A 25,655-nucleotide genomic window follows, 5' to 3' on the forward strand; every position below is an offset into this window, starting at 1 on the left:
CGTATGTGCTGCTAGTGCCTCTCATTATTGAGGGTTAAATGCATTAAGATTTCTGTATGTGTTGGTGAAAAAAGACAGCATTGATAGAAAAAAAGAAAGAGTTATCTGAAAGGAAAGTAAGTGATTGCCAGATAGATGAAAAGGAGAGTTAGTGAAGTTAGAAGGGTTGCAGGAGTTGCAGAATACAAGATCAAGAGCAATGGAATGCCTGATCATGATCCATACTAATACATCTATGCCTTAAACAAGAGACATTGCAGGGGTCCCTAGCACCTTACCCTCCCACATTCCTGTCTTGCATGTTCTGCATGAAACTTGTCCTAGAAGCAGGGTAATGAATATAAAGCACTGGTATAATTACCCTTTAGCTGTATTCTTAAAGGTATCTTGAACCCCTGCTTCCATCCAAAGCGAAATCCAGTAATGCAGACAAGTTTGGGGAAAGAATACCAACAGGCGCAAAGCTGCTGCACAGGTGGCTTTATTCACACAATATGTTTCGAGCTAGCAGCTCTTTTTCAAGTGTCACTTGAAAAAGCACCTGTGCAGCAGCTTTGCGCCTGTTGGTATTCTTTCCCCAAACTTGTCTGCATTACTAGGAGCCCATGTTCCAGCACCTCTTGTGTGCAGTGGTAGCAAGCAAAGTCAGTGCCACATATAGAGCAAGTCACAGAGTTAATCATAGGTGCAACATGCATAAAACATGGTGCGTTTCCCCCATTCATAAATGAGCTCATATGTGTTAATTTTGGATATTTAAGGAGATCCTTGTACCCTAGTAATATGTCATGAATTGAGTGTATCTTTCCTTGTGTATTGGACAGATATTTTCCACTGCATTGGATCCTTGGTTCTTTAGCAAAAATGAATGAAGCTTGCAGACTTATTAAGCTGCTGAGCATTGATAAAATATAATGTCTCCAATAATAATTTCAGTTCAACAATAGCTTTAGGTTGTACATGGACCTCATTGTCTGTGTTAGCAGACAGTTCCATATCCAGGAGCAAAGGTTTTGTTCAGTGTTATACAAACCCGCCTCTTTTAATCATTTATTTTCAGCTTTCACACGCATTGAGGGATCGGTGAAGCATGAATACATCAGATTTTCTGTGCAAGCTGATCAGTGCTCGTTAAGGTGGGCTCATTAACTGTTCCTTTCTTAGCCTGTTCATCAAAGACAGGGGAAAGGATCTGGAGCCAAAATATATATCTGGAGAAGTCATGTTGTCAAATAAAGCAAGAAAGGTGAAAATAAAATACAGGAATTGGTAATAGTTGTTTAATCAAGTGGCAGACAGTGAGGTACATGACTGCTGGACCTCAAGGCTTGATTGAGATGCTCATGCTTTCATGAGAAAAGACAATGTGTGTTTAAATCATCTCTGGGCTAAAATGATACCTACTAATGAGCTGGAGAAAAACAAATTTGGTTTGAAGGGGTTGTTCACCTTCCAACACATTTTTCAGTTAAGTTGGTTTCGGTTTGTTCAGATTTATTCCAGTTATTTTCTATTTTCCCTGTGTGGCTGTTTTCTTATTATTAAAGTGTAAAGTTTCCTTTTTCACCTTTTTTTTTTTTTTTTTTAGCTCCGGAAGGGGTGTCTCTGACCCTGTAATTGTTCTAAATTGATACATTTAGTTGATAAATTTCTTATCTTTGTTCCTGCTGAGCAGAATCCCTGGGTGTCATTAAAAGCAGCTGTTAGACTTGATACAATAATATTCCACAGATGTTGCTGAGAAATGTCCCAACTAAGGGGCAGATTTATCAAAGGTCGAAGTTATGAGAATTTTTTTTACCTCTAATAAATTTGAAAGTACTCACAACTCGAATGGGAGGTTATTTATGAAAAAACTCAAACGTCTAATATTTAATCGAATATGAACAACCCGAAAATTCAAACTGAGTTTTCCTCAGGAAAATGTCAGCAAAAGCAATTAACAACTTCAAATGATGATTAAGTGTTTGTAACACGAAACGCGTAAGGCTGTGGCACAATAAACTTCTTTTTCACTTATTGCCTGGTGGAAGATTGCCTTTTTGAGTGCCTGCTCCAAAGAATTTTCGGTTTGTCTGCTCCCTATGCTGAGGGCTCAGGGCGGTGCACCTGGGCCACTTCCTCTGTATGGTGAGTAATCACTTACAAACTTGGAGACCCCTAGTCTTATATTTATTATAACATCTCAAATGGTTCAACGGACTTCTGCCGTTGACTTATACATGAACTCGGCAGGTTTAAGGTGGCGAATATTCAAATTAGAACTGTTGCCAGGGTCGAGCTGTGATAAATCTCACATTCTAATTCAAATTGTAGTTGGTGATTTAAAATTCTAATTTGTGAGTTTTGACCCCAAAAAATTTGAAAATTTGAATTCGAATTTACCATTCGAACCTTAATCAATCTGCCCCTAAATGTTGCAAAATTGTAACAGTTCCAATTCTGCACCTGGATTACTGAGTTGCCAGACTGAAACTCCAGAGACAGGAATGTTAAACTTTAAATTTAGATTTTGGAAAAACTGTAAAAAATAACAAATGGAAAGCAATTGAAGTCTTTATTTCTGGTGAAAGCAACTCAACTGAAAAAAGTGTTTGGAAAGTGAACAACCCCTTAAAATGACTTGATTACTGACAGTCCAGGCAAATAAAAATGAAAGCTTGTGGCCTATTGGAAACAATGACATGGTGATATAGGATACAGGAGATGTGCCCTGGCAGCTGAAGGTGGCCATACATGGATAGATCCGCTCGTTTGGCGATGTCGCCAAACGAGCGGATCTCCCTCCGATATGCCCACCTTGAGTTGGGCAATATCGGGCTGATCCGATCGTGGGCCCTAGGGCCCAACGATCGGATCCTAGCGTTCGCAAACGGGCGGTCGGATCGCGGGACCGCATCAACTAACAGATGCGGCCGCGATCCGACGGGATTTTTAATCCCATCCGATCGAGATCTGGCCGACTTTCGTGGGGCCCCCATACACGGGCCAATAAGCTGCCGACTCGGTCTGTCGGCAGCTTTTATCGGCCTGTGTATGGCCACCTATAGTCGGTTTCTGCATTACTGTCCAAGCATCTGTACATATATGGCAGCCTCAATGGGCATTTGTGCAAACCCACTGGTGTCTGTCTGAACTGAATGTTCTTTGTGTGATGCCCTTTTGCAGTGGGAGAAGCACCAAAGCATTGCAATCAAAATGTTGGGCAGCATTTAAAACCAATTGCATGGATGCAGAGAATGCTGGGAGTGAGGTAGAAGTAACACAAATTCATTATTTGGCTGATATGTCCTTGTGTGGGTTGCCTGGGTTATAAAGAATAACTGTCCCTTTCTTTTTTCCCTGTTTATTATGGTTAAATTGTTGGGATTAACACAATTCATTGATGGTGAGCTGCAATTTGTCTTGGCAGCTTGGAAAGCTTGATGCACTTTATTAAATTGGGCATTGCTGCACATCAATGCTGGGACAAACTTAAATGTTTCTGCCTTCCAGTTAAGGACACAGGAATAATAAGTCCTATTTTCACTGCAAGTTGAAACCTCAATAGATGTGTAACTGAACAGAGCAATAAGTGTTGCATTTTATGATGTGTTAGGAAGCGTTAGAAACCAAAAGGCGTTTTAAACAAAAAGGTGTTATACAAGGATGAAACTAAAACTTTTGTATTTCTGGTGCAACAGTAAGAAGCCAATATCTGGGAGAACATTAGTAGGCTTGTTGGTCCCCCTTACTGTATATCTTCTTGAATATATATATATATATATATATATATATATATATATATATATATATATATATATATATATATATATATATATATATATACAGTATATGCAGTCGTTAAATTGAGTTCTTTTTTGCATGAGATGGATGCGGCCCTTCATTTTGGAATCTGAGTTGCAGAGTATAAATGGGGAACATGCAGCACTGAGGGGGGAATGCAGACCTGGTGAAAAGAGTGCTCATTGATCGGCTGGTAGGGGCCAGTTGTGCTGGCAGTGGATAGGAAATAGGGTAATGGTGATGCAAAAAAGGAGCAAATATGGACCAGGTGGGCAGGGGAACTGCCAGTTTTCCTTTACAGATTTGTCATTTTGTGTGAAGATGTAGGGGAGAACAAGAATAAGTAATATCTGTTTATATAATAATAGCAATAAAATAAAAATATAACCGTATTAAAATATGCCCTCAAAATTTAGTTCCACAGCTTTCCTTCCCTTAAAGGGGAGAATCACCTTGAAGTTAATTTTCAGTATGTTATAGAGTGGCCAATTTCTAAGAAATTTATTTTAGAATTTTTTTTATAGTTTTTGACTTATTTGCCATCTTCTTCTGACTCTTTCCCGCTTTCAAATGGGGGTCACTGACCCCATCTAAAAAAAAATGTCCTGTAAGGCTACAAATTCATAATTATTGCTACTTTTTATAACTCATCTTTCTATTCAGGTTCCTCTCCTATTCATATTCCAGTCTCTTATTCAAATCAATGCATGGTTGCTAGGGTATTTTAAACCCTGACAACCAGGAAATAGCAAACTGGAGAGCTGCTGAATTAAAAGCTAAATAACTTAAAAACCACAAATTCAACAAAGAAAACAATTAAATCACTCTCTACTACAGCATGCTGTACCACAATCGAACTCCAAGGTGACCAACCTCTTTAAGTATAATGCCTTCCCAAGGCCATGGTATTTGAATGTATAAATGTTTAAGCTATATTTATCATTAAAGTTTTAACTAAAGCTGAGTGTCATGCACTTTTCACACAGTGCACCTTGCTATTGTTGAGCTGCACTTGCTGCTCATCTTACTGCATATCCTACCCAGACTTTCTCATTTAATGCAACATTTCAGTACTAACACTACAACCTTCATCAAGCTAAATTGTGGCACTGAATACAAGATAGGTAGCACTTGGGCAAATTCATGACTTGTAAATAATGAACCCCAAGAGGCACAAAGACCACTGTTATGGCAGACATTAAGCATTACGGGCGCCTTATACCCATTAGCACTCTGTGAGCGAATTAATTGAATCAGTTATTAGTACCTCTCTGTATTGGCTTTAAATGGAGACTGTCTGCCTATTGTAAATGAGCCCTTATATCTTAATTTAAAAGCAAAAGTCGTACAAGACAAAATGCTACATTCTGTACAGGTGAAAACTCCCAATTTGGCCCATCTGAACCAATTCAGCAGCTTATTGGCTTGTGTATCTGACGGGTGAAGATTGGGCAGATATCAATTGGAGAGGTTTGATTTTCCAGTCTGGGTAAGGACCCCATCAGCTTGTTGATTCAGTCCTGCATTTACCTTCACTATGATCTGATCGAAGGGATAGAGCTAAGAAAGCTCAGTTAAATGAAAAACAAATTGAAAAAAAATATATTCCTTAATTACATTTACATTTGATTGTAAAAGCATCCTCAGTAGTAATGGTATTCCTTTTTGCAAGTTCTACGTAATTATCAAATTGCAAAGATCACTGAGGATAAACTACAAACCAGAATGAATTCTACTAAACAAAAAAGCCAAGAGGCATAAATAGCTGATTCAAATTTACCATCATGACCAGGAGAACATGAGCCAAATCCAACTAACCAAAAACTGATTGTGTTGTATATCTAATAAATAATGCTTGAAAATAAACTGATAATTTAAATGATATTTTCAACAAAAGTTCTGCACTTATATACATGTAAATGCATATTGCACAAATTGTGGAGCTGAACTATACCCTATCCACCTCTATCTATCATGCTCCATCCATTAAACCAAATGCAACCATCAAGTGCTTGCTCTCTTCTTGTTCTACGCTTGTCTATACATCTTAGATAGGTCTAAATTTAGAAATGTATTTATTTGTTTTCACTTTTCTTATGTGTCTGAAATAGAATTGACATTTATGTAGTTAATATTGTGGAAATGTAGTATTTGTCTTAAACTATTTAATACAGCATTCACTTCATTATAGCAGTGAAAGTGAATTATTTGTATTTATATTGGTGGAAGTTAGATTAGATTTTATCTGCCATGTACATATTTAGCCTGTACAATTTACAAGAACGGAAATATTCTAGTTTTCTTTGTGCAAGCTAAAACAGCTTCACTGCAGAGGTGAAAAGACTAATTAAGGAAAACTGATTGATGTTATAATAAACTCTACATTGGTACAAACCTGAAATGTTTGATAACAATTAATAATAAATCAGGCAATTCCACACATGTTCATTTTATGAACTGAGATTATTTTAATAGCCTTTATGTAAATGTAACAAGTTACATAACACAGTCAATATATAGCAGGCAAAAATATCCTGATTTTAGCACTAGACTTGGGTTAAAGGGACAGTAACATCAAAAAATGGAAGTGTTTTAAAGTAATGAAAATATAATGCAGTGTTGCCCTGCACTGGTAAAACTGGTGCGTTTGCTTCAGAAACACTACTATAGTTTATATAAATAAGCTGCTGTTTAGCGATGGGGGCATCTTTTCAAAGGAGAAAAGCAGATAAGCTCTGTAGAACATAATGGTGTTATCTGTTATCCACTATTTATTCATATAGCCTTTTTTCAATTTCCACAATTGCTACACAGCAGCTTGTTTATATGAACTATAGTAGTGTTTCTGAAGCAACATCAGTTTAACCAGTGCAGGGCAACAATGCATTATATTTACACTTACATTTTTTGGTGTTTCTTTAATTGTGAAGTCTGCAAGCAGTTGCTAGGTAGGTGAGCTTATACATTTCCATCTCAAAGTTTACAATTGTAATCCCTTTAATGAATAGTAGTTTCAAAGGTTTAGTAGGGCCCATCCAGAGGTGAGCTACAAAAGCCATAGGGGCAAATTTACTTACCTCCGAATTTGCGCCAGCGTTACCTTCGCCTTCGATTTGCCAGGGCTGCGCAAATCCGAAATTGCGCACAAGTTACCGATCGTTTGCGAACTTGCGCTAGCGATGTTACAATCAGCAGTTCAAAGTTACGCTAGTAGAAATTTGCATACAGAGCAAAATAGAAGTTTGGATGGACTTGTATGCTGCAGCAAATAAATAACACTACACAAGCCCAGGGAAACTTAATGAGATGATATAGAGTTGTTCTAATGCCCTACACATGTGCCCACAGTATAGTTTAGGTGCCATATGTTATCAAATGTAGGGGGGAAGGTGGGCACCCTAAAAAAAAAAATTTTCAGCCTATCACCCGTAAAAAACGCCAGTGTGGGGATTAGAAAAATGTTCAACTTTTTTTTTCAAACTCCTATCTACTCTATTGCACTTTGCCTGGTCTGACCTGGCGAAGTAAACTCTGGTGAAAGAGGTAACGTTCAGGAAAAAAAACTTAGTCAATTTGCATAGTTTTGCCCCTTCGCCAGAGTGTAACTTTGCCAGGTATTAGGGTGCGAAGTTGCCCTAGTCTATCTACTTCGCTAGAGAATTTTTGGAAGGAACACTGTTAGTGAATTGGCGAAGTGGCAAAATGACATCACGCTGGTGAATTTTCGCTAGCGTTAGCCACTTCGCCCTTTAATAAATTTGCCCCTTTGACTCTTTTGGGCACCAGGTAATCAGCTGGGCCTAAAATGTGTGTCAGGGCTGCGGATCTGCTGAAACAATTTTGTTTGTCATAAACTGCACAACATGGGTTTACATATGGGAACTTCTAAAATGAAATGCAAATAAATTGCCCCTTCTTCTTGGACAATTGTAAGTTTTCCTTCTATCCATCTTAAACAGCCTCACAAGAGTGAAAAAGGTTTGATGTTGTCATGGAATTTCAGGGACTGGAGACCACTTGAGGTGAAAGACAAAGTTTGACAAGAGTTCCATGACATGAGAAATTACAGGAGTAAAAGGGAGTTAGATATATCTCTCACAGCACAGAAAAACAAAGAATTGCTCTTACAGCCAAGCAAGTGACTCTGTCCTCAAGACCAGGGTACTAGTGACCAAAGCTAGCTTGATAACACAATCCATCCAAGTCTGGGGGCTCCCAAAATTACTCTGAACTGTATTAGTTGTTTACCAGTAAACCCCCGATTCTCTAAAGAATCGTTAATGAAAGAATGGTAACAACAGTGAGGCAGCAAAATGCGATGGGTGCTGATTCACTCTGCATCCCCAGGCAGCAACTGGCGACGCTAATTTGTGGGGATGTAGAGTGAATCTGTGCCTATTGCTTGTTATTACCTATCTGCTATTAGAATTCTTAAATTTTGAGTTTATTGGTAGTAAAGTGTTACTGAAAAATTTCTTTATAAACAACATTTTTTGTGAAAATGTTCTCCTGTCCTTGAATGAGTTCTCCCTGGTGAGCTGTACTTAAAATCTTGACTTTAACATCAGATGAACGCTGCACTCTTGAAAATGCAACATAAAGTTGACCATGACCAAACACAGGCTCAGATAGGTAAATGCCGACTTTTCCAATGTTTGTCCTTGTGATTTGTTGATTGTCATGGCAAATGCAGCCTTAATGGGGAATTGTCGTCGTTTAAGTTTAAAAGGTAATTCCTGGTCAGAACTGGTAAGGTCAATTCTGGGAATCAAAACAGTATCACCGCTATGGGATCCTGTAAGCACTTCTGCCTTGATAACATTTTGTCTCATGCTCTTCACAACCAACCGTGTACCGTTACATAAACCTTGCTTAGTGTTAGGGTAGGGGCACACGGCGCGATTTCGCCGCGATTCTGCGCTGGGCGAGTTGTCGCTGCGTTTTTTAAGCCGAAATAGCTTTGCTAACTTTGGCGCTGGCGTCAATGCAAATCGCGGCGAAATCGCTGCGCTAATTCACACGCGGCGATTCTTTTTCTACTGTCGCCCGGAAACGCTCAGCGAGGCAACTTCGGACGACAATAGAAAACGAATCGCCGCGTGTGAATTAGCGCAGCGATTTCGCCGCGATTTGCATTGACGCCAGCGCCAAAGTTAGCAAAGCTATTTCGGCTTAAAAAACGCAGCGACAACTCGCTTAGCGCAGAATCGCGGCGAAATCGCGCCGTGTGCCCCTACCCTTAAGGTTTCTTAACAGCATGACTATTGTTCCTACTTTGAGTATAAGATTGTGTTGTGGTAATCCAGCATTGTTGATAGTGTTTAAATATTCTAATGGGAAGTTAAGTTTCTCACTTTCGTCTTCAGAATCAATACAGTCAGTACTCAGAAAGACACAGCTTTGTCCAGGAAGTAATGCAATCACTTGGTTGTTTATCATGTCAACATCAATATTTTTTGGAGATAATATAGCCCGTTTTGCTAAAAATGGCCACCCACGCAGGTACGCAACCGGTTCCCCTCCTAGAGTGACGCTAGCGCCGCCATTAGACAAACTTGCAAAGGAGTAGCAAGATGGCCGACGCTTATACAGACTTTAGTGGGCGGATGACAAACTCGCAGAGGAGTAGCAAGATGGCCGACGCTTATACAGACTTTAGTGGGCGGATTTGGCAGTGGGCGGATGACAAAGTCGCAGAGGAGTAGCAAGATGGCCGACGCTTATACAGACTTTCGTGCAGGTACGCAACCGGTTCCCCTCCTAGAGTGACGCTAGCGCCGCCATTAGACAAACTTGCAAAGGAGTAGCAAGATGGCCGATGCTTATACAGACTTTAGTGGGCGGATGACAAACTCGCAGAGGAGTAGCAAGATGGCCGACGCTTATACAGACTTTAGTGGGCGGATTTGGCAGTGGGCGGATGACAAAGTCGCAGAGGAGTAGCAAGATGGCCGACGCTTATACAGACTTTCGTGCAGGTACGCAACCGGTTCCCCTAGTGTGACGGTGAGCGCATCTGCCTCCCTAGATCCTAACCTTCCAGCGGTCGCCGCCTGAGTGAGCAGGAAAGGAGGCGGCGGGAGGCAGAAGGAGACGGTGAGCGCATCTGCCTCCCTAGATCCTAACCTTCCAGCGCATCTGCCTCCCCGATCCTAACCTGTTCTGATCCTAACCTTCCAGCACATCTGCTAATCGAAGGCCGCATCTATGTCTTTCGGCTGAAGTTGCGCGCGCATCTCATAGATCCTAACTGAAGTTGCGTGCGCATCTGCCTCCCCTCCACTCGGGACATAGATAGGCCTTCGGTTAGTATATAGGATACTAATATATGGGTATTATATGTTCTCTCCAAGTTCTTCCAAATCACTGGAGTCAGAAAGTACACCACCTTTAATTTACTTGCAAGGATCAGTCATCTGTCTAGAAAATTAGAAAACTGGAAACTTTGGATAGGAGTTTCCTATAAAGCTGTCCATAGACGCAAAGATCTGATTGTACAAATCGAGGATTTGTACGATTTTCAGACCGTGTGTGGAGAGTCCCGACATTTTTCATCCGGCGGAGATCGGGTTTTGGGCAGGTTAAAAGATTTCTGTCTGCTTCCGATAATATCTCTGCATGAATTGCTGATCGTACGATTTTCAGAGGGAGACTGTCACTAGCTTTGGTCAGACATAACTATCGTACGATTGCTGTCAGGGGCAGAACATCGGCTGATCTGTTCTTTTCTACTTTATTTGATCGGAATGGTTAGTGGCAGGTCGGGAGATGGGGAAGTCCGATCGTACGATGATTCGTACGATCGGATCTTTGCGTCTATGGCCAGCTTAAGTCCAGTTATACTCTCCAGTAGTGTGCAGAAACTGGAGAAATTGTGCAAAGTAATTGTGTGGGCTTGACTAGAGTAGCAGGTCAGATCAGTTTTCCTCCTGTCTACATTAATAAACCTAGCCCAAGCATCAAATCCATTGCAAGTTTTCTCAGGGTTTATTTCACCATGAGGACTGAGGGTCAATGTTTATTAAGTCGGTACTTAATCCACCATACAGTGGTTCTGACAATTTAAATTTTACCCTGAAATGTTCCCTACACTGCTAATTTTCCTGTATTCTCTGGATAATATCAGAACTTCACCTAGTTGGAAATGATGGGTATGTCAGTACAAATTGTGTAACTCTTGACAATCACCCCCTTATCTTTGTTGTTGCAGAGGATGGAAGCCCTGGGAATGTACGAGTTTAATGCTTCTGGGGAAGATGAGCTGAGCTTCAAAAAAGGGGACATACTAAAGGTATCTTTGTTTTTAATAAATTAATATTCAGATAAAAACAGGGGGGACCTGAAATGTAGGAGTTTTTAATTGCTCTATCCACACTATATCAAATAAAATAAAAACAGTATTTACAAATCTTTGTCGTCAAATTCTGGCCTTTCATGCACTGTAGCCTTGGGTCACAGAGTCACAGGCAGCTAATTGATTTGCATGATTTTTTGGCACTTTTGTTTGCTTGGTTGTACAGGGTTTGCTTTTTGTCTTTTGTATCTCTGTTGTGAGTATATTTTACACCAGCGCCCTTACCACAGTTTCAGCTTGTGAATTTGTATATTTCGATAGCAATCTGTGATCTCAATTCCTGTTCACATATACACATCACTGTGGTTGAATTTCCTTTGACTTCCTATCCAGCATTTGGCGGTAATTTGCACTGCATTCCAGATAGCATAATACCTGTTATTATATACCTCCCCATGGATCCATATACAGCAGCTATAAGGGCTTGAATAGGCATGCAATTTGCTCCAGATCATACTAGTTAAGTCAATGTGTTTTGGAGATTCTTTACAACAGAGTGATATCAGATACTGCATTATTATTATTATTATTAGTGTTATTATTATTATTATTATTATTATTATTATTATTATTATAAAGGGCACTCATGCATAAACACGTGTAATGCTACAATTGAGCAATCTTAGACTAATCCTAAAATCATATATTCTGCTTGGACTATATAAAGTCTGGGCTGTTTAGATGCTGGCACTATGACACACTGGCCCAGGCTTTTTTTCAGCAAATGTATTTCTTGCAGGTCTAATCAGGGAACCATCTGCAGAGTATGGGAGGGATTGCGGTTTTGTATACAAGTGTGTGGCTTTATTTTGGTCTGTGAGTAATGCAGCAGCTGTAGAATGACTAAGGCTCTGCACAGGATCAAAGACCAGCTCTGCTTCACTTGCAGGAAGCTACACAGATGCATCACGTATTATAACCATTGCAGAGGTAGCAGAAGGAGGGTGCATGTGTTAAAAGAGACAGAGGGGATCATTGCTTTTTTAGTCATTGACCTTCTAGTCACATGGGTCATTCTTCATTACAGACAGAATAGCACTTCAAACAGACTAAAGCACATTCAAGGGATATAAGTGATGTTTACTGTTAAGTGCATTGTTGGAGTAAGAGCAAGGGTGTTTATATATGAAACAAGGAGGCAGACATTTTTTTTAAAGATGAAAACTCAAGGGAGAGTTTTCATTGTATGGTAATATACATGCACAAATGCACAGGGCATAAATTCAGGCTTTCGTCTTGATAATCTTGGGTCCCATGCTTTGGCCAAATTGGATGTGAGCAATGTATATGACACAGCAGAATGGAAATACTTGCAGTCCATAAAAGAGATTATAATCGTCTGTCTATATTTAATGAAAATTATTATACTCTTATTTGCTACTGCACAAACCATCCTCTATGTTTAACCACCACTGCAAATCCGCTTATCCCATTGTACAAGGCTGGCATGCCCACTATCTCCCATCCTAACTGTAACTGTTGTAATGATGTAGTCTGTTTTAGTTTGCACTACTTCAAAATGTAAGATGGAGATTGTGCAATGTAGGAGTAAGAGTCTAGATGGATGCAGGTAACTCCATGATTTATCTTACCATCTTACACAAAAATCGAAAACCAAAGCACCAGAGCGGAGATCTCTCAGTTGCTTTTGACATTGTTGATCACCCTCTTCCCCTTCAGTCCCTCAATTTTGACCTTAGTGACACTGCCTTGTCCTGGGTCTAATTCTACCTCTCAAATTGCTCTTTCAGTGTCTCCTACAATGGAGTATTACTTTCTCACTTACATCTCTCTGTTTTAGTCTGACACGGCTACATCCTAGCTCTCTTATTTTTTCTTATTGGGGTAGGCAGAAGAGGAAAACACCAAGGACACAATGGCACAAGGTTGCTATTCACGTACCTCTTCTGTCTGCCTACCGCTAGTCCAGGTCATGCCCCCCCACTGCTGCTCATCGAGGCATGTAATCCCTTCCAAGGCATGCAATCCCTTCCAGTCCGGCGCTCTCCTCACTCCCACCCCCGTGCAGTGTCATTGCAAACGGGTTGTCTATGGTGTCTTGGTCAGGCTCTGGCATGCACTATATACTGATAAATGCATACTCAGTTCCACATCTCTCACCTTGCTGATCTTGCCCATCCCTACAGCTTGTACCTCAATTTATTCTTCTTTTAGGTAGTATTCTTAGGCTGGGCCCTCTTTTTAATTGTTTTAAATTTTGGTGTTTTTTGTATGTTCCCTTTATGTTTATACACCCATTTATTGTACAATGCTGCAGAATATGCTGGCGTTTTATAAATATGTGCTAATAATAAGCATTTTTAACATTATAAATGGCCTTATTTTAAGCAACTTTTCAATTGACATGTATGGAAACCAGCACAAGTCTAGAAAGTATGCATAGAAACCAAGCCCGCATACATCAAATGACCCAAGTATCTCATTCACTAACCAAGGGTATTAATATGAATTTGTTCTTCCCTTTGTTGCTGTATCAGCCTCTACTCTTCTAGGAAGGCTGTCCACTAAATGTTGAAACATTAATGGTAGGGATTTACTCCCGTTCAGTCACAAGTGAGATTGATAACAAAAAAAAAGAAAAGACGCAATATTGTATAGTTAGAACTTTTATTTATTAATATAAAAATGGTCGCCAATAAAATCATTTAAAAGTCTAGAATCCGACCACCTAGCATAGTGTTTATTGTCATTCTCTTGGAGCAAGATATTGGAGGTTTCCATTTCTACATCCCCATTTTCTCCCACACTTCCCGGGAAAAGGACAAAGTACTATATATTCAGATATAATTTTTTTCTATTGGAATCTTCCCTAAATAAAAGTGTCACCCTCCTCCACTGTACCGTTTATTCAGTTAAATAAAATACAGTGTATGGGTGGCACAGGAAGACTGGTGCAGCCCCTAGAATGATGCATCTCCATACACTGTACCAACAATTTCACCAAGCTGGGAATTCCCCCTGCTGCAGACAACCATCCAACACCTGACTAGATTCTCCCACTACCAGTAATCAGGGATTTTTGGGTCCATGCAGCCATATTTACATAGCCAGAAGGATTGACCAGGCAGTGTTAAGTGATTGAAGTACAGTCAAACACTCCCTGTTGGACATGGTGTCTATAAATAACTACATGACACAATAAATATTGAGTGGAGCCATAAATGTTTAAATTTGTTTTGTATAACTTTATTAGTTTGATATTTTATCACACAGCAGAGAAGTTAAAAGCAGGCAAAGTCACCCTTTAGGAAATGAAGATGCAGGCATAACGAATCCCCCCCCCTGCATTGTAGGTAGTGCAGGTGATCAAAAAGAGTCTGCTACATATAGAGAAGTTTTTACTGTTAACAGTTAGGGGCCGATTCACTAACTTCGAGTGAAGGATTCGAAGTAAAAAAACTTCGAATTTCAAAGTGTTTTTTGGGCTACTTCGACATCAAATGGGCTACTACGACCTTCGACTACGACTACGAATCGAATGATTCGAACTAAAAATCATTCGACCATTCGATAATCAAAGTACTGTCTCTTTAAAAAAAACTTTGACCCCCTAGTTCGATATTCGAAGTTGAAGGATTTTAATTCCCAGTCGAATATCGAGGGTTAATTAACCCTCAATATTCGACCCTTAGTGAATCGGCCCCTTAGTTATTTTTGGGCAGGTGCAGGCTGTGCTATAAGACCTGCTGAATAACTGAACAGTAATATTATCAGAAATGCCCGCTGCCATAACTGCTGTGCAGTCTCAGTTTTATGTGCTTGCTGGTCCAATGTGGGTGGGTCATGGGCATCCCCTTAAATGCAAGCTACTTGACTCCTGTTAAACTACTATCCCTTTGTTTTGACTTGCTGGATATATGGCTGCTGTCTAAATAAATATAAGGCACTTGCAATTCTGAAAGTGCAGTGAGCAAAGTGCAATTTTGAGCACAATCGACACAGCATTCTAGCGTCATTGTCACAAAGGGGACACTCTTAATACAGTTGCACCTTCTGCAGTTGTGTCCGGTTCGCCAAAATTAATGCAACTGCATGTGCACTCAGGGCCAGGCCAAGACAACTGGGCACCCTAGGCAACCCGGCCGGCCATCTCGCTCCCCCCACCCCCCATGTGTACGTATACATGCGCCATGACATCACATGGGGCTGTAGTGCCCGGGGGGGAGAGAAGATCGTCAGATGGGGGGAAGAAGGGAGGGGAGAGTAAACACAGACTGGAAGGCATGAAGGACTAAGCAGCACCAAGCACAACTGTACAGAAGGAACCTATTTTGGTGCAAGTCACTTAATAAAAGTGATGTTATGCAACTGACTGCAGGGAAAGTGCAACTGCACTTGCAGACATACAAAAGCCCTATATAGTGATTACCAACACCACAAAAATAGTGAACATCAAGTGCATGGAATATACTTGAGTATACCTATTTTTCCTTCATTAATTAATACAGTTTTAATTGAAATTGCAATCTTTTTCACCCCTTCATTACTATCCTAGAGTGTTTATTCATTAATATAGCAGCAAAATTGCTTGTGCAGAGGATACAGAGATACTGGCGTCACTAGAATTTGGGGATTTTCTGCTACAGGAAGATGTCTTAATAGGTTTTGTTTGTTCTTTTTTTTTATTTTATCTTACTGTTCAGGTGTTCTCAGCCCAGGGAGAAAAAACCTAGGAACATGGATCCGATAATAAAGTTGTATTCTCAGCGTTCAGAAATTTTGCAATAGAATAGAGGCAAGCACGCTGACATTTCAAAGGGAGAATTACATCCTTTCCATTATAATATCTATCTAGTAAGTTATACAGTGAAAATAGTGTGTGTCATGCATAATGTTTCTATGGGCAAATAATCAAACAGATATGCCCAGCAATTAATGACAAAATTGTGAAAACTAAACTCATATCATACCACATGGCAGCGTTTTCACCCTGTCCACACATCTCATGTCAGCCACTCCCTCCTGATGCATTTCGCACCATTGGGCGCTTCATCAGAGGAAGTGTGGCTGTTACAGGTCACATCCCTTATATATCTGCACAATTATTTTACACATATTCCACTGTTAGTGGTTCAATATATAGTAATATATCCATACTACAGGGCAAACTCTATACCTAAAATCTTGCTGTCTGAGACCTGGATAAACAAATTAACCATTTCTTACATGGCTATGGAATTAAGAGTATTTCTTTTAAATTGGGGGTCTGGGTTGTTTTTAAGTCTAATTAGGTATTTTTTAGCTGCACTTTTGCACTTTGATAAATTTATTTTTGAAACTAAGAAGTTTGAGAATACTGGATTTTTAAGCTATTATATTGCACTTTTACACTTATATGAGCATAAGAATTTTATTATGATGGGTCTGCATAATACTATATCACATTAAAGCACATAGGTCTTTGGTACATTTCTGGTGGTTTTAGGATTATGTTTTATGTGTTATAACAGTTTTGATAATGAAGGTGAATTGCCCTTTAAGCTGCAAGTCTCAGTTCTCCCAAGAGACCTGCTTATTGTATTAGCTACAACTGTATCTTTGCTTATCGTAAATAGTTACAAATGTATCTAAGTGTAGGTGCTGAGTATTCTGGGTTCTCTACCAAAAAGCCTCTTATTTAATTTAGTTGTATCTTTTTCTGGCTGTTCAGTGCAGGAGATCACAGAGAAATTCGGGACATTTCAGTAAGAAACCGGAACTGCGGTTGAGCTGTCAATGCCTGCTGCTTTGAACAGGAGAAAAACAGAGGACCCAAAAAGAAAGATAATTAATAACAATTAACAGTAGTAATAAAATTTTACCTTCACAGAGCAATAGATTTTTGGCTGCCAGGGCCAGTGACCGACATTTGAAAACTAGAAAGAATCAGAAAAGGAAAGCAAATAATTCAAAAACAATACAAAATAAATAATAAAAATCAGTTGCCAAGTTTCTAGAAATAGGCCATTCTATAACATACTAAAAGTTAACTTTAAGGTTAACTTAAAGGAGAAAAAAAGGGGTACCTCTAAGTACTACAGATACAGGTGATTAGAATGTACAGCATCTTTTTGTCCTAAATTAGCACTTTACTAGAGGTAAACAGAAAAATATCATATACTTCTGCCACATTTCTCCTGCCAGTCTATTTCAGATTGATGCCTTAAATTATATTCTAATTGTGGTTCTCTAATGGTCACGAGAGTTGGCCTTTCCTGCAATGCTATCACATCAGTCTATAAATAATTCATTCCCGCCTAGGACGCATCACACATTTTTGTCTTTTGTGAAGTTTTTATAGAGATTTCTTTGTAGCAGCGCAAAGATAATTGTCCAGACATTGTAGGCTTGAAGCTAATTACACAGAGTGTGAAAGTAGAATTGGAAACTACATGGACACCATTAAATGCACAAGTTCAGTTCTCACCATTGTGCTGTAGGTGGGAGCTCAGTGAGGAGGATGGGAGCTTTAGTTCTGCCTCAACTTTACTTCTAAAAGATATTTTAAAATAGAACTAGAGCAATGTCACTGAGGCAGTTAAATATTTTGGCTTTGTTGCATACAAGATGGGTGAAGCTAGATGATATGCTGATTCATACTCTAGTAACTGTTGTCTTCAGAATCTCACCTCAATTTTTTTTACCCGTAATTTGTAACGTAGGCTAACTCAGAGGTTCTAGTCTTAATGCACTCTTTCGCCTATTCGAGTGGAGCCCTCCACTACTCAGATGCTGCCAGGTCTTATTGTGGGAAACCAGGGAGAAAGTTTTGGGTGAGAACGAGAACTGAATGTGTACGATAGGGACGCGGGGCAGGCAATGAAGACAAGATACAGGCCGGGTCAAACCAATTGGGCAATTCAGTACCATAAAAGATATCAGGTAGCAGAAGCAAACTCGGGGTCACAGGCCAAGGTCAAAACACAGAGAAGTAGCGCAGCACCAAATCAGGATCCGAAAAATGTGTCAAACACAGGCAGGAGTCAATTCAGACAGCAGGATGGCAAAGTCACGGACAGGCAAGGATCAAAACCAGGGATCACAACTCAGAAAACGCACCCAGGAACTTAGGAAAGGACTTTTACGTTGGGCAAAGTGAAAAGGTACATGGTGCCTTTAAATATTAGAATTTCACGCCAACCACGATGACGTCAGACGCGACACTCTCATCAAACCCGGAAGCGTCGCGAGCGTGCATCATTCGCGATTGGAGGTGCAGGGAAAAGGATGCAGTGGGCGTCCCCATCGTGGGTGCAATGGGCATCCCAATTGCACCCCTTCTGGACCATCAGTTACTCAAATTTTTTGAGGTTTTAGAGATATTTGTATTTTTTTGGTTCGCTCTGCGTTTTTATCATGCAGCTTTATATATTTGGATTTTTTTTAACTTTTATGGCATTTGTGAATGTAATATTGGTCACTACCACAAAAATCGTTTGCAATTTGTTCGCAATGCAAATAAATGTTCACAAGGTGAACAATTTTGCTTTCGTCAATGCTTTGCCCCTCACATGACTGTAGGATAATGATTGTAAATTTTATAGTTTGCGCCTGTGTGCAGTGTATGTAATAAAACTTCCTACGGAAAAAGTTTGCTCCAAAAGTTTACGCCACCTTCAAGCAGGTGTTAAAGGTTCGAAATGCAATAAAAGTCTAATGAAGAATATAACATTGGGACGTGCAAATTTTTATTCGCAAATGTGTTCTCTTCGTGAATTATATTACATTTCCCCCATACAATTTAATTTTGGTTTCAAAAAGCTCTAATACCACTAAAATTTGACCTTTAATAAATCGGCTATTTGTCTAAATTCGAATCCTGCTGGAAAAGGCTGAATCTTGCCCGAATCTCTAACCAAATCCTGGATTCAATGCATCCCTAGTGGTAACACTAGGTGGAGTGCAGTGACCTTACAAAGTCACACGGGGCAGCCCTGCAAAAAATTCCGGAGGGGCCCGTCACACTGCAGCTCAGGCCCGGCATTACTTTCCTACACCCACAGTCTGTGTTCCCAGTGGTGAAGGGATATATTTGTTTTTATACTATGTGTTAAGGAATGTTTACCATCTCCTTTATACCCATCACTAATCACTGTCCTTTACCCTTGTTTGCTAATTGTTCTTTTGCCCTTAGATCTTAAGTTCTGACGATAACTGGTATAAATCTGAACTCCATGGATCTGAGGGCTATGTTCCCAAAAACTATGTGGAAGTGCATTTTCCCAGGTCAGTACTTACCAACAGTCGTGTATATTTAAGGTATTATCTAAGCCAGTGATCCCCCACCAGTATCTCGTGAGCAACATGTTGCTCTCCAACCCCTTGGATGTTGCTCCCAGTGGCCTCAAAGCAGGGGCTTATTTTTGAATTCCAGGCTTGGAGGTAAGTTTTAGTTTCATAAAAACCAGGTGCAGTGCCAAACAGAGCCTCAATGTAGGTTGACAATTCACATAGGGGTTACCAAATAGCCAATCAAAGCACTTATTTGGCACCCCAAGAAAATTTTTCATGCTTCCGTTGCTCCCCAACTCTTTTTGTTGCTCACAGGTTCAAAAGGTTTGGGATCCCTGATCTAAGCTGTGACTAATAATCATGTGTAAAGTTAAACCCTCACCAGACACTAACCGGCCCCCATTTGGCTGTTGTCATAACCCAAATTTGACCCAGTGTTGTCATCAAGGGGCCTTTGTATGCAAGTATTTTTATATAAATGAAACAAGTTTGTGTGACTGCTGTTGATTTCTCATGACAGGTGGTACTGTGAGAACATTTCCCGTGGAGAGGCTGAGAGTATACTCATAGGCAGATATGTGGGAGCATTCATCATACGTGCCAGCCAAACTTCCAAAGGGGAATTCTCTTTGTCAGTCAGGTACTGTATAAAACATTTGAGTGTAACTTGCTATCATAGTCTTATGGGCAAACCTCTATAGTAGAATCGTCCCTTCCCAGACTTTGCTCAGAAACATCCCCACATCGTCTCCATACTGGAGGAGCTGAAGTTTGGGAGTCAATGCCATAACATCACACTCTGTGAGGCTGCATTTTGTAGGTGGGCATGATTTGTGATGAGATTCCCTACTCAGTGTGAAGGTCATTTAAGGCAACATTTAGGATGGACGCTTATTTGCTGTTCCGCAGTTATATATTCTTGACTGTGTAGCACTGTTTTCATATGTCTGTAATCTTGTTATATGTTAAGGTACAGCAGACTTCTAGTATAGGACACACAATCGCTCAAAGATGAAGTTTAAAAAGCCTTAATTCACAACATATGGCTTTCGATCTGTGACAATTGCAATGTTTCTAGCCTGCTCCTGGCCGTTTATCAAGGGACAGCAGACAAAATGTTGGATAACAAAGAAGGGCTTGAAACAAGAGTCCAAAAACTTCAGCTTAATATGTTTGAGTAAGTGGGGCTGGGGGTTGCTGTTGCGTCTCCATGTTTCTATTTCTTTAACTTTCTTTAACTCTTCAGGGATAGCTCACTTTCAGGTTAACTTTTAGTATGTTACAGAAAGAGTAGTTCTAAGCCACTTTTCAGTTGGTCTTCGTTATTTCTTTTTTTTATAGTTTTTTAATTATTTGCCTGACCATTTCCAGCTTTCAAATGGAGGGTCACTGACCCTAGCTTGCAATTAAATAAATATATTCAGTTACTTAAGAATGGGGCGTTACTATAAAAAGGTTGGTTCACCTTCAATATGTTATAGAATTTCTAATTCTAAGTACCTATTCAATTGGACTTCTTTTTTTCCTGTTTTAGTTTGTTAATTATTTTACTTCTTTAGACTCTTTCCAGCATTCAAATGGGGGTCACCCCATCTAAACACAAATGCTCTGTAAGACTACACATTAAGAGGCACATTTACTAAGGGTCGAAGTGAATTTTCGAATTAAAAAACCTCGAATTTCGAAGTATTTTTTGGGTATTTCGACCATCGAATAGGCCAAATTCGACTCCGATTCGAATTGAAAATACTTTGAATATTCGACCATTCGAAAATCGGAGTACTGTCTCCTTAAAAAACTTCAACTTTGACACTTCGCCACCTTAAACCTACCGAATTGATATACCTATGGGGACCTCCTAGAACCTATAGCCAAAATTTGACTAAGTTTTAAAAAGTCGAAGAATTCTTTGATTCTAACTATTTCTACAATCAATCAAGTGATTTTAATTCAACCAATAACAGGCAAAAAAATTCAAAAAGAATAGTTTGATTGATTTAACTTCGAAATTCGACCCTTGATAAATATGCCCCGTATTGTTATTGCTACTTTTTATTACTCATCTTTCTATTCAGGCCTCTCCTATTCATATCCCAGTCTCTTGTTTTAATCAATGCATGGTTGCTAGGGTAATTTGGACCCTAGCAAACAGTTTGCTGAAATTGCAAACTCAAGAGCTGCTGGTAAAAAGCTAAAAAAAACAAATAATAAAAAAATAAAACCAATTTCAATTTGTCTACACATCATATTAAATGTCTGTTTAAACGTGAACAACCCCTTTAAGCTTGCAGGCATCCAGGTATTTAGGCTATATTTCATTTGTTAGGCCACAGTCAGGCTGGCAGCCAAGGTAGCAATACACCAGTCTTGCATGACACAGCCCTAAACAGGCATTTTAAACATCACTAAAACGTGATGCCTGAATTGAATTGAAATGCCACTGATCACTGATCAAAGTAAACCGATTCAAATGAGCTCAACTCTATTATCTTATGACCTATGCATCTAATGTGATGAAATGGTGGAAATAATAAAGATAGGTCTGTTCTATTTCCTTTCTGAATGTGTGTTATCATGAACTGTTAATTGAAACAGGAACACAATTTTGTGTCCTTAATAACTGTGTTATTCTTTGAAACAATACACCAAAATTCTGAAATTGTATGCCTAAAAGCACCACTAGTTATTTATATCTAGTATTGGGCTTAGACGAGAGGGTCCCTAGCAATGCAGGTAGGCTGGGCCCCCTATCTAAAGTGTGTGTGTGTGGGGGGGGAAATTGAATACATTAGGGAAGCTGCAGTTCTCTAATAGGGTGGCAGACTAGACAACCCTACCATATGCACTACAATTATCTAACCATTGTCACTCAATATAACTGGTCCTTTGTACTTGTATCCTTGCCTCTCTCACTGATACTGGCAGTGGTGTAACTAGATATCACTGGACCCCACAGCAAATCATTTTTCAGGCCCCCAAAATGTTTAGTGGATGATTGTTTTGCCAATATTTATTGAAACTGTATATGAATTAGGGCCTCATGGGCCCCTATACCTCCTGGGCCCCCTGCATTCACAGGGTCTGCTTCCTCTATAGTTATACCCCTGGTTGCTGGGGGTTCATTGCAATGCTGTACCATAAAGCTGGCCCTGCATGTACCTCCAAAAAAAAAGATAATTAAATTACAGGTTCTATTTTAAAATAACTATTCAATTTAAAGGCCCTGATGATCAAGTCTTGGTGCATGTAGTTAAAGGGGTAGTTGACCTTTAATTGAACTGTTAGTATGATGTAGAGAGTGATATTCTAAGACAATTTTCAATTGGTTTTCATTTTTTATTAATTTTGGTTTTCTAGTTATTTAGCTTTTTATTCAGCAGCTCTTCAATTTGCAATGTCAGCAGTCTGGTTGTTAAGCTCCAAATTACCCTAGTAACCACACATTGATTTGAATAAGAGACTGGTATATGAATAGGAGAGGGCCTGAATAGAAAGTTAAGTAATAAAAAATAGCAATAACAATACATTTGTAGCCTTACAGAGCATTTGTTTTTTTAGATGGGGTCAGTGACCCCCATTTGAAAGCTGGAAAGAGTCAGAAGAGTCAGAAGGCGAATAATGAAAAAACTCATATATAATAATAGAATATCATAATAAAATATATGATGAAGACCAATTGAAAAGTTGCTTAGGATTGGCCATTCTATAACAAAAGTTAACTGAAAGCAGAACAACACAATGATGTAGGGGCTGTAATGAGCTTCCTTGTACTGAGACCTTTCCATAAAGTCAGCAGTTCTTTGTGTGTGTTGTACTCATTTTATAGTTTTCAATGTAACCAGGTTTTATGGGTACCAAAGCACACACATTACACAATGAACATTATAATTGCCTTCTGCAGTGCCAGAGGCATGATACAGTCCCTGCTGTGAGTCTCTAATCTGCTTTATAACATAGGTACTTTTAATGGAGAATATATTCAGCTCTGCTGGCAGCTGAATGGTTAATCTCTTACCTTCCCTTCCACTCCAGTGGCAGTTTCTCTTCTCATTACAGGGAGATCTCCTTGTGATCTTTGCATTTTGAAAAGCGTGGGCAACTGTCAGACATAAGCCCCAGTAACAAAGTCAGAGGCGCTAGTGTGGGCCTGGGAGTGAGAGCCAGGATAATCATTTAAATTCATCCATCCTGGTCTCTACTTAAATCTTGTGGCAGAAAGAGGTTATGAATTCTAGCAGCCTAGTTATTTTTCTAATTCTGAGCCGTGAGACATCAAGGGTCAGTTTCTGACCTCTCAGATTCATTATTGGCACCCAGGCCTCTGCCTACCAACAGATCTGACCTGACATTAAATACAGAACTACAATACATCTGCTCTTCTGGGGTTTATACCAACAGTACACCCAGCATCCCTCTCTGAACAAAAACTGTACCATCATGTAAGGTAGGAGCAGACAATGTTAGTTTATTCCCAGTCAGGAGTCTGATACTGAGAAGAACCAAGAAATAGCCACACGCAGGAGTTCTGCAGACTCACTGCAGCTTGATGGGCACAGATGAGCGTAGCATGGGCACAACATGGGAGAAGAGAATGGCAGATGTTACTGAACTTATTCCTTTCCAAACTATACGTTTTTAGTTACCGTTGGTACTGCATACACAGGGAAAAGATAACATTTTTCAACTATTGATTTATAGAAAAATGTTTATGAAAATTGATTTGGTGCCATGCAGATTGAAATGATGTTGTTGCTGCATATGGGCATTTGCTTTGCCCCACTTGTGCTTACCTAATTGCAGCCCTCTAGTGCCACAGCTGCATTCTCTTTGCCCCAATATAGTTAGTGCTAAAGGGGTTGTGCAACGTTAACAATAACAATACATTTGTAGCCTTACAGAGAATTTATTTTCCAACAGGGTCAGTAGGCCTCATTTGGAAGCTGAAAACAGAAGAAATAGGCAAATCATTTTTAAAAATGATTTAAAAAAAATATATAATGAAGACCAATTGAAAAGTTACTGAGAAGCGTGCATGCTAGAACATCATAAACGTTAACGTAAAGCCAATCGCCAACCCCACCCATGTACAAACCAACCTCATTCATATTAATATACAACATAGTGGGAGATTTATGATGCAAATCAAAGGTGGAAGGGGAAATGACGAGCCACACACCTTAATGATTTGCCCAAAGTCAGTAATATATTCTGGGACCTTGAGGTATTTGTTTTTGTGTCACTGTCCTTAAAACAAGATGTCTTAAGCAAGACATAGATGTAACAATTATGATCTTTCCTGGAAAAGATCTTTCCAAGAAAGATCTTTCATTTCAATAAACACGTGTAGGGAATTAGTGCAAAGCCATTGCACTTATCTCTGTAAGAAATCAGGCATAGAGCCTGTGTCTGTGTTCTGTAAGCTGTTACCTAGCAACCAGCTGTTCAGTGATCTCAGTGCAGCAGGAAGTGACACAGCAGCTAGTGAGTGGCTGGCAGGAAAAGGGAGTCACAGATACTGGCACAAGAGAAAAGCCTGGCGAAAAAATCCACCCATCCCTACTGAGAAGTTTTACCAAAAGCAGACATTTGGATCATGCTGGCACAGGGAAGCCAGATACTCACGAGTGGCATCTTTCTCCTTCTGAGTCTCTAGCATCTTGGCAGGGAACAGATGGGCTCTCTCTGTATTTCCACAGATTCAACAGCTTGGACAGTTTCACGCACTTTTTAAACTCTGTCAGAGACCCTGTACAAAAGGCTCCAAAGTCAGACACATCCTCTCTCCCAAGGATGCACTGGGGTGCCCAGCCAATTGGATGGCTCTCCAGCCTGTAACTGGGCTGGATGATGTCACAGACAGAAAAACAGGAGAAGGATTTTTCTGATCCCCTACATTTTATTACTGTATTCCTAGTGGGGCCACCCGTAGGTGCATTCCTGGATCCCACTAGGTGGAGGCACTGTGCTAGTAGGTACCAGGTACCCAGTCTCTCCCAATACCACTGCTGAATGGCCCAGGTTTGTCCCATGCCATCAGGTAAGCATCACACGTGGAGTGTAACACCGACAAAGGGGTGTTGAAAGGGTTACACGAGCTAAATCATCAGATATACAGGGAGAAACAATAGAATTTTACCTGTATCTGAACATTCAGCACTAACAATGGCCGATGTTCGGGTGCCTTCAAAGGTGCCTGATCTAAATTTTCCAGCCAGCCTGATTAACGAGCCGACCAATATCCAAGTCTTCTGCCAATATCAGTCGGCTCGTTTACCACCATACA

At 39.8% G+C, this 25,655-nt stretch overlaps 1 protein-coding gene across 1 annotated transcript in view; it reads left to right on the plus strand.

Annotated features, from left to right (window-relative positions):
• The window catches only part of grap2.L (GRB2 related adaptor protein 2 L homeolog), a 56,970-nt gene that overhangs the window by 18,113 nt on the left and 13,202 nt on the right, over positions 1–25,655 (plus strand). Inside the window, exons 2-4 of the mRNA XM_018258842.2 lie at positions 10,997–11,077; positions 19,275–19,366; positions 19,893–20,012. Of these exons, the coding sequence (XP_018114331.1) occupies positions 11,000–11,077; positions 19,275–19,366; positions 19,893–20,012 (290 nt within the window). The 5' untranslated portion in view covers positions 10,997–10,999. The remainder of the gene's footprint in view (positions 1–10,996; positions 11,078–19,274; positions 19,367–19,892; positions 20,013–25,655) is intronic.

This window comes from Xenopus laevis, chromosome 4L (assembly GCF_017654675.1).
Source record: "Xenopus laevis strain J_2021 chromosome 4L, Xenopus_laevis_v10.1, whole genome shotgun sequence".
NCBI lineage: Eukaryota > Metazoa > Chordata > Amphibia > Anura > Pipidae > Xenopus > Xenopus laevis.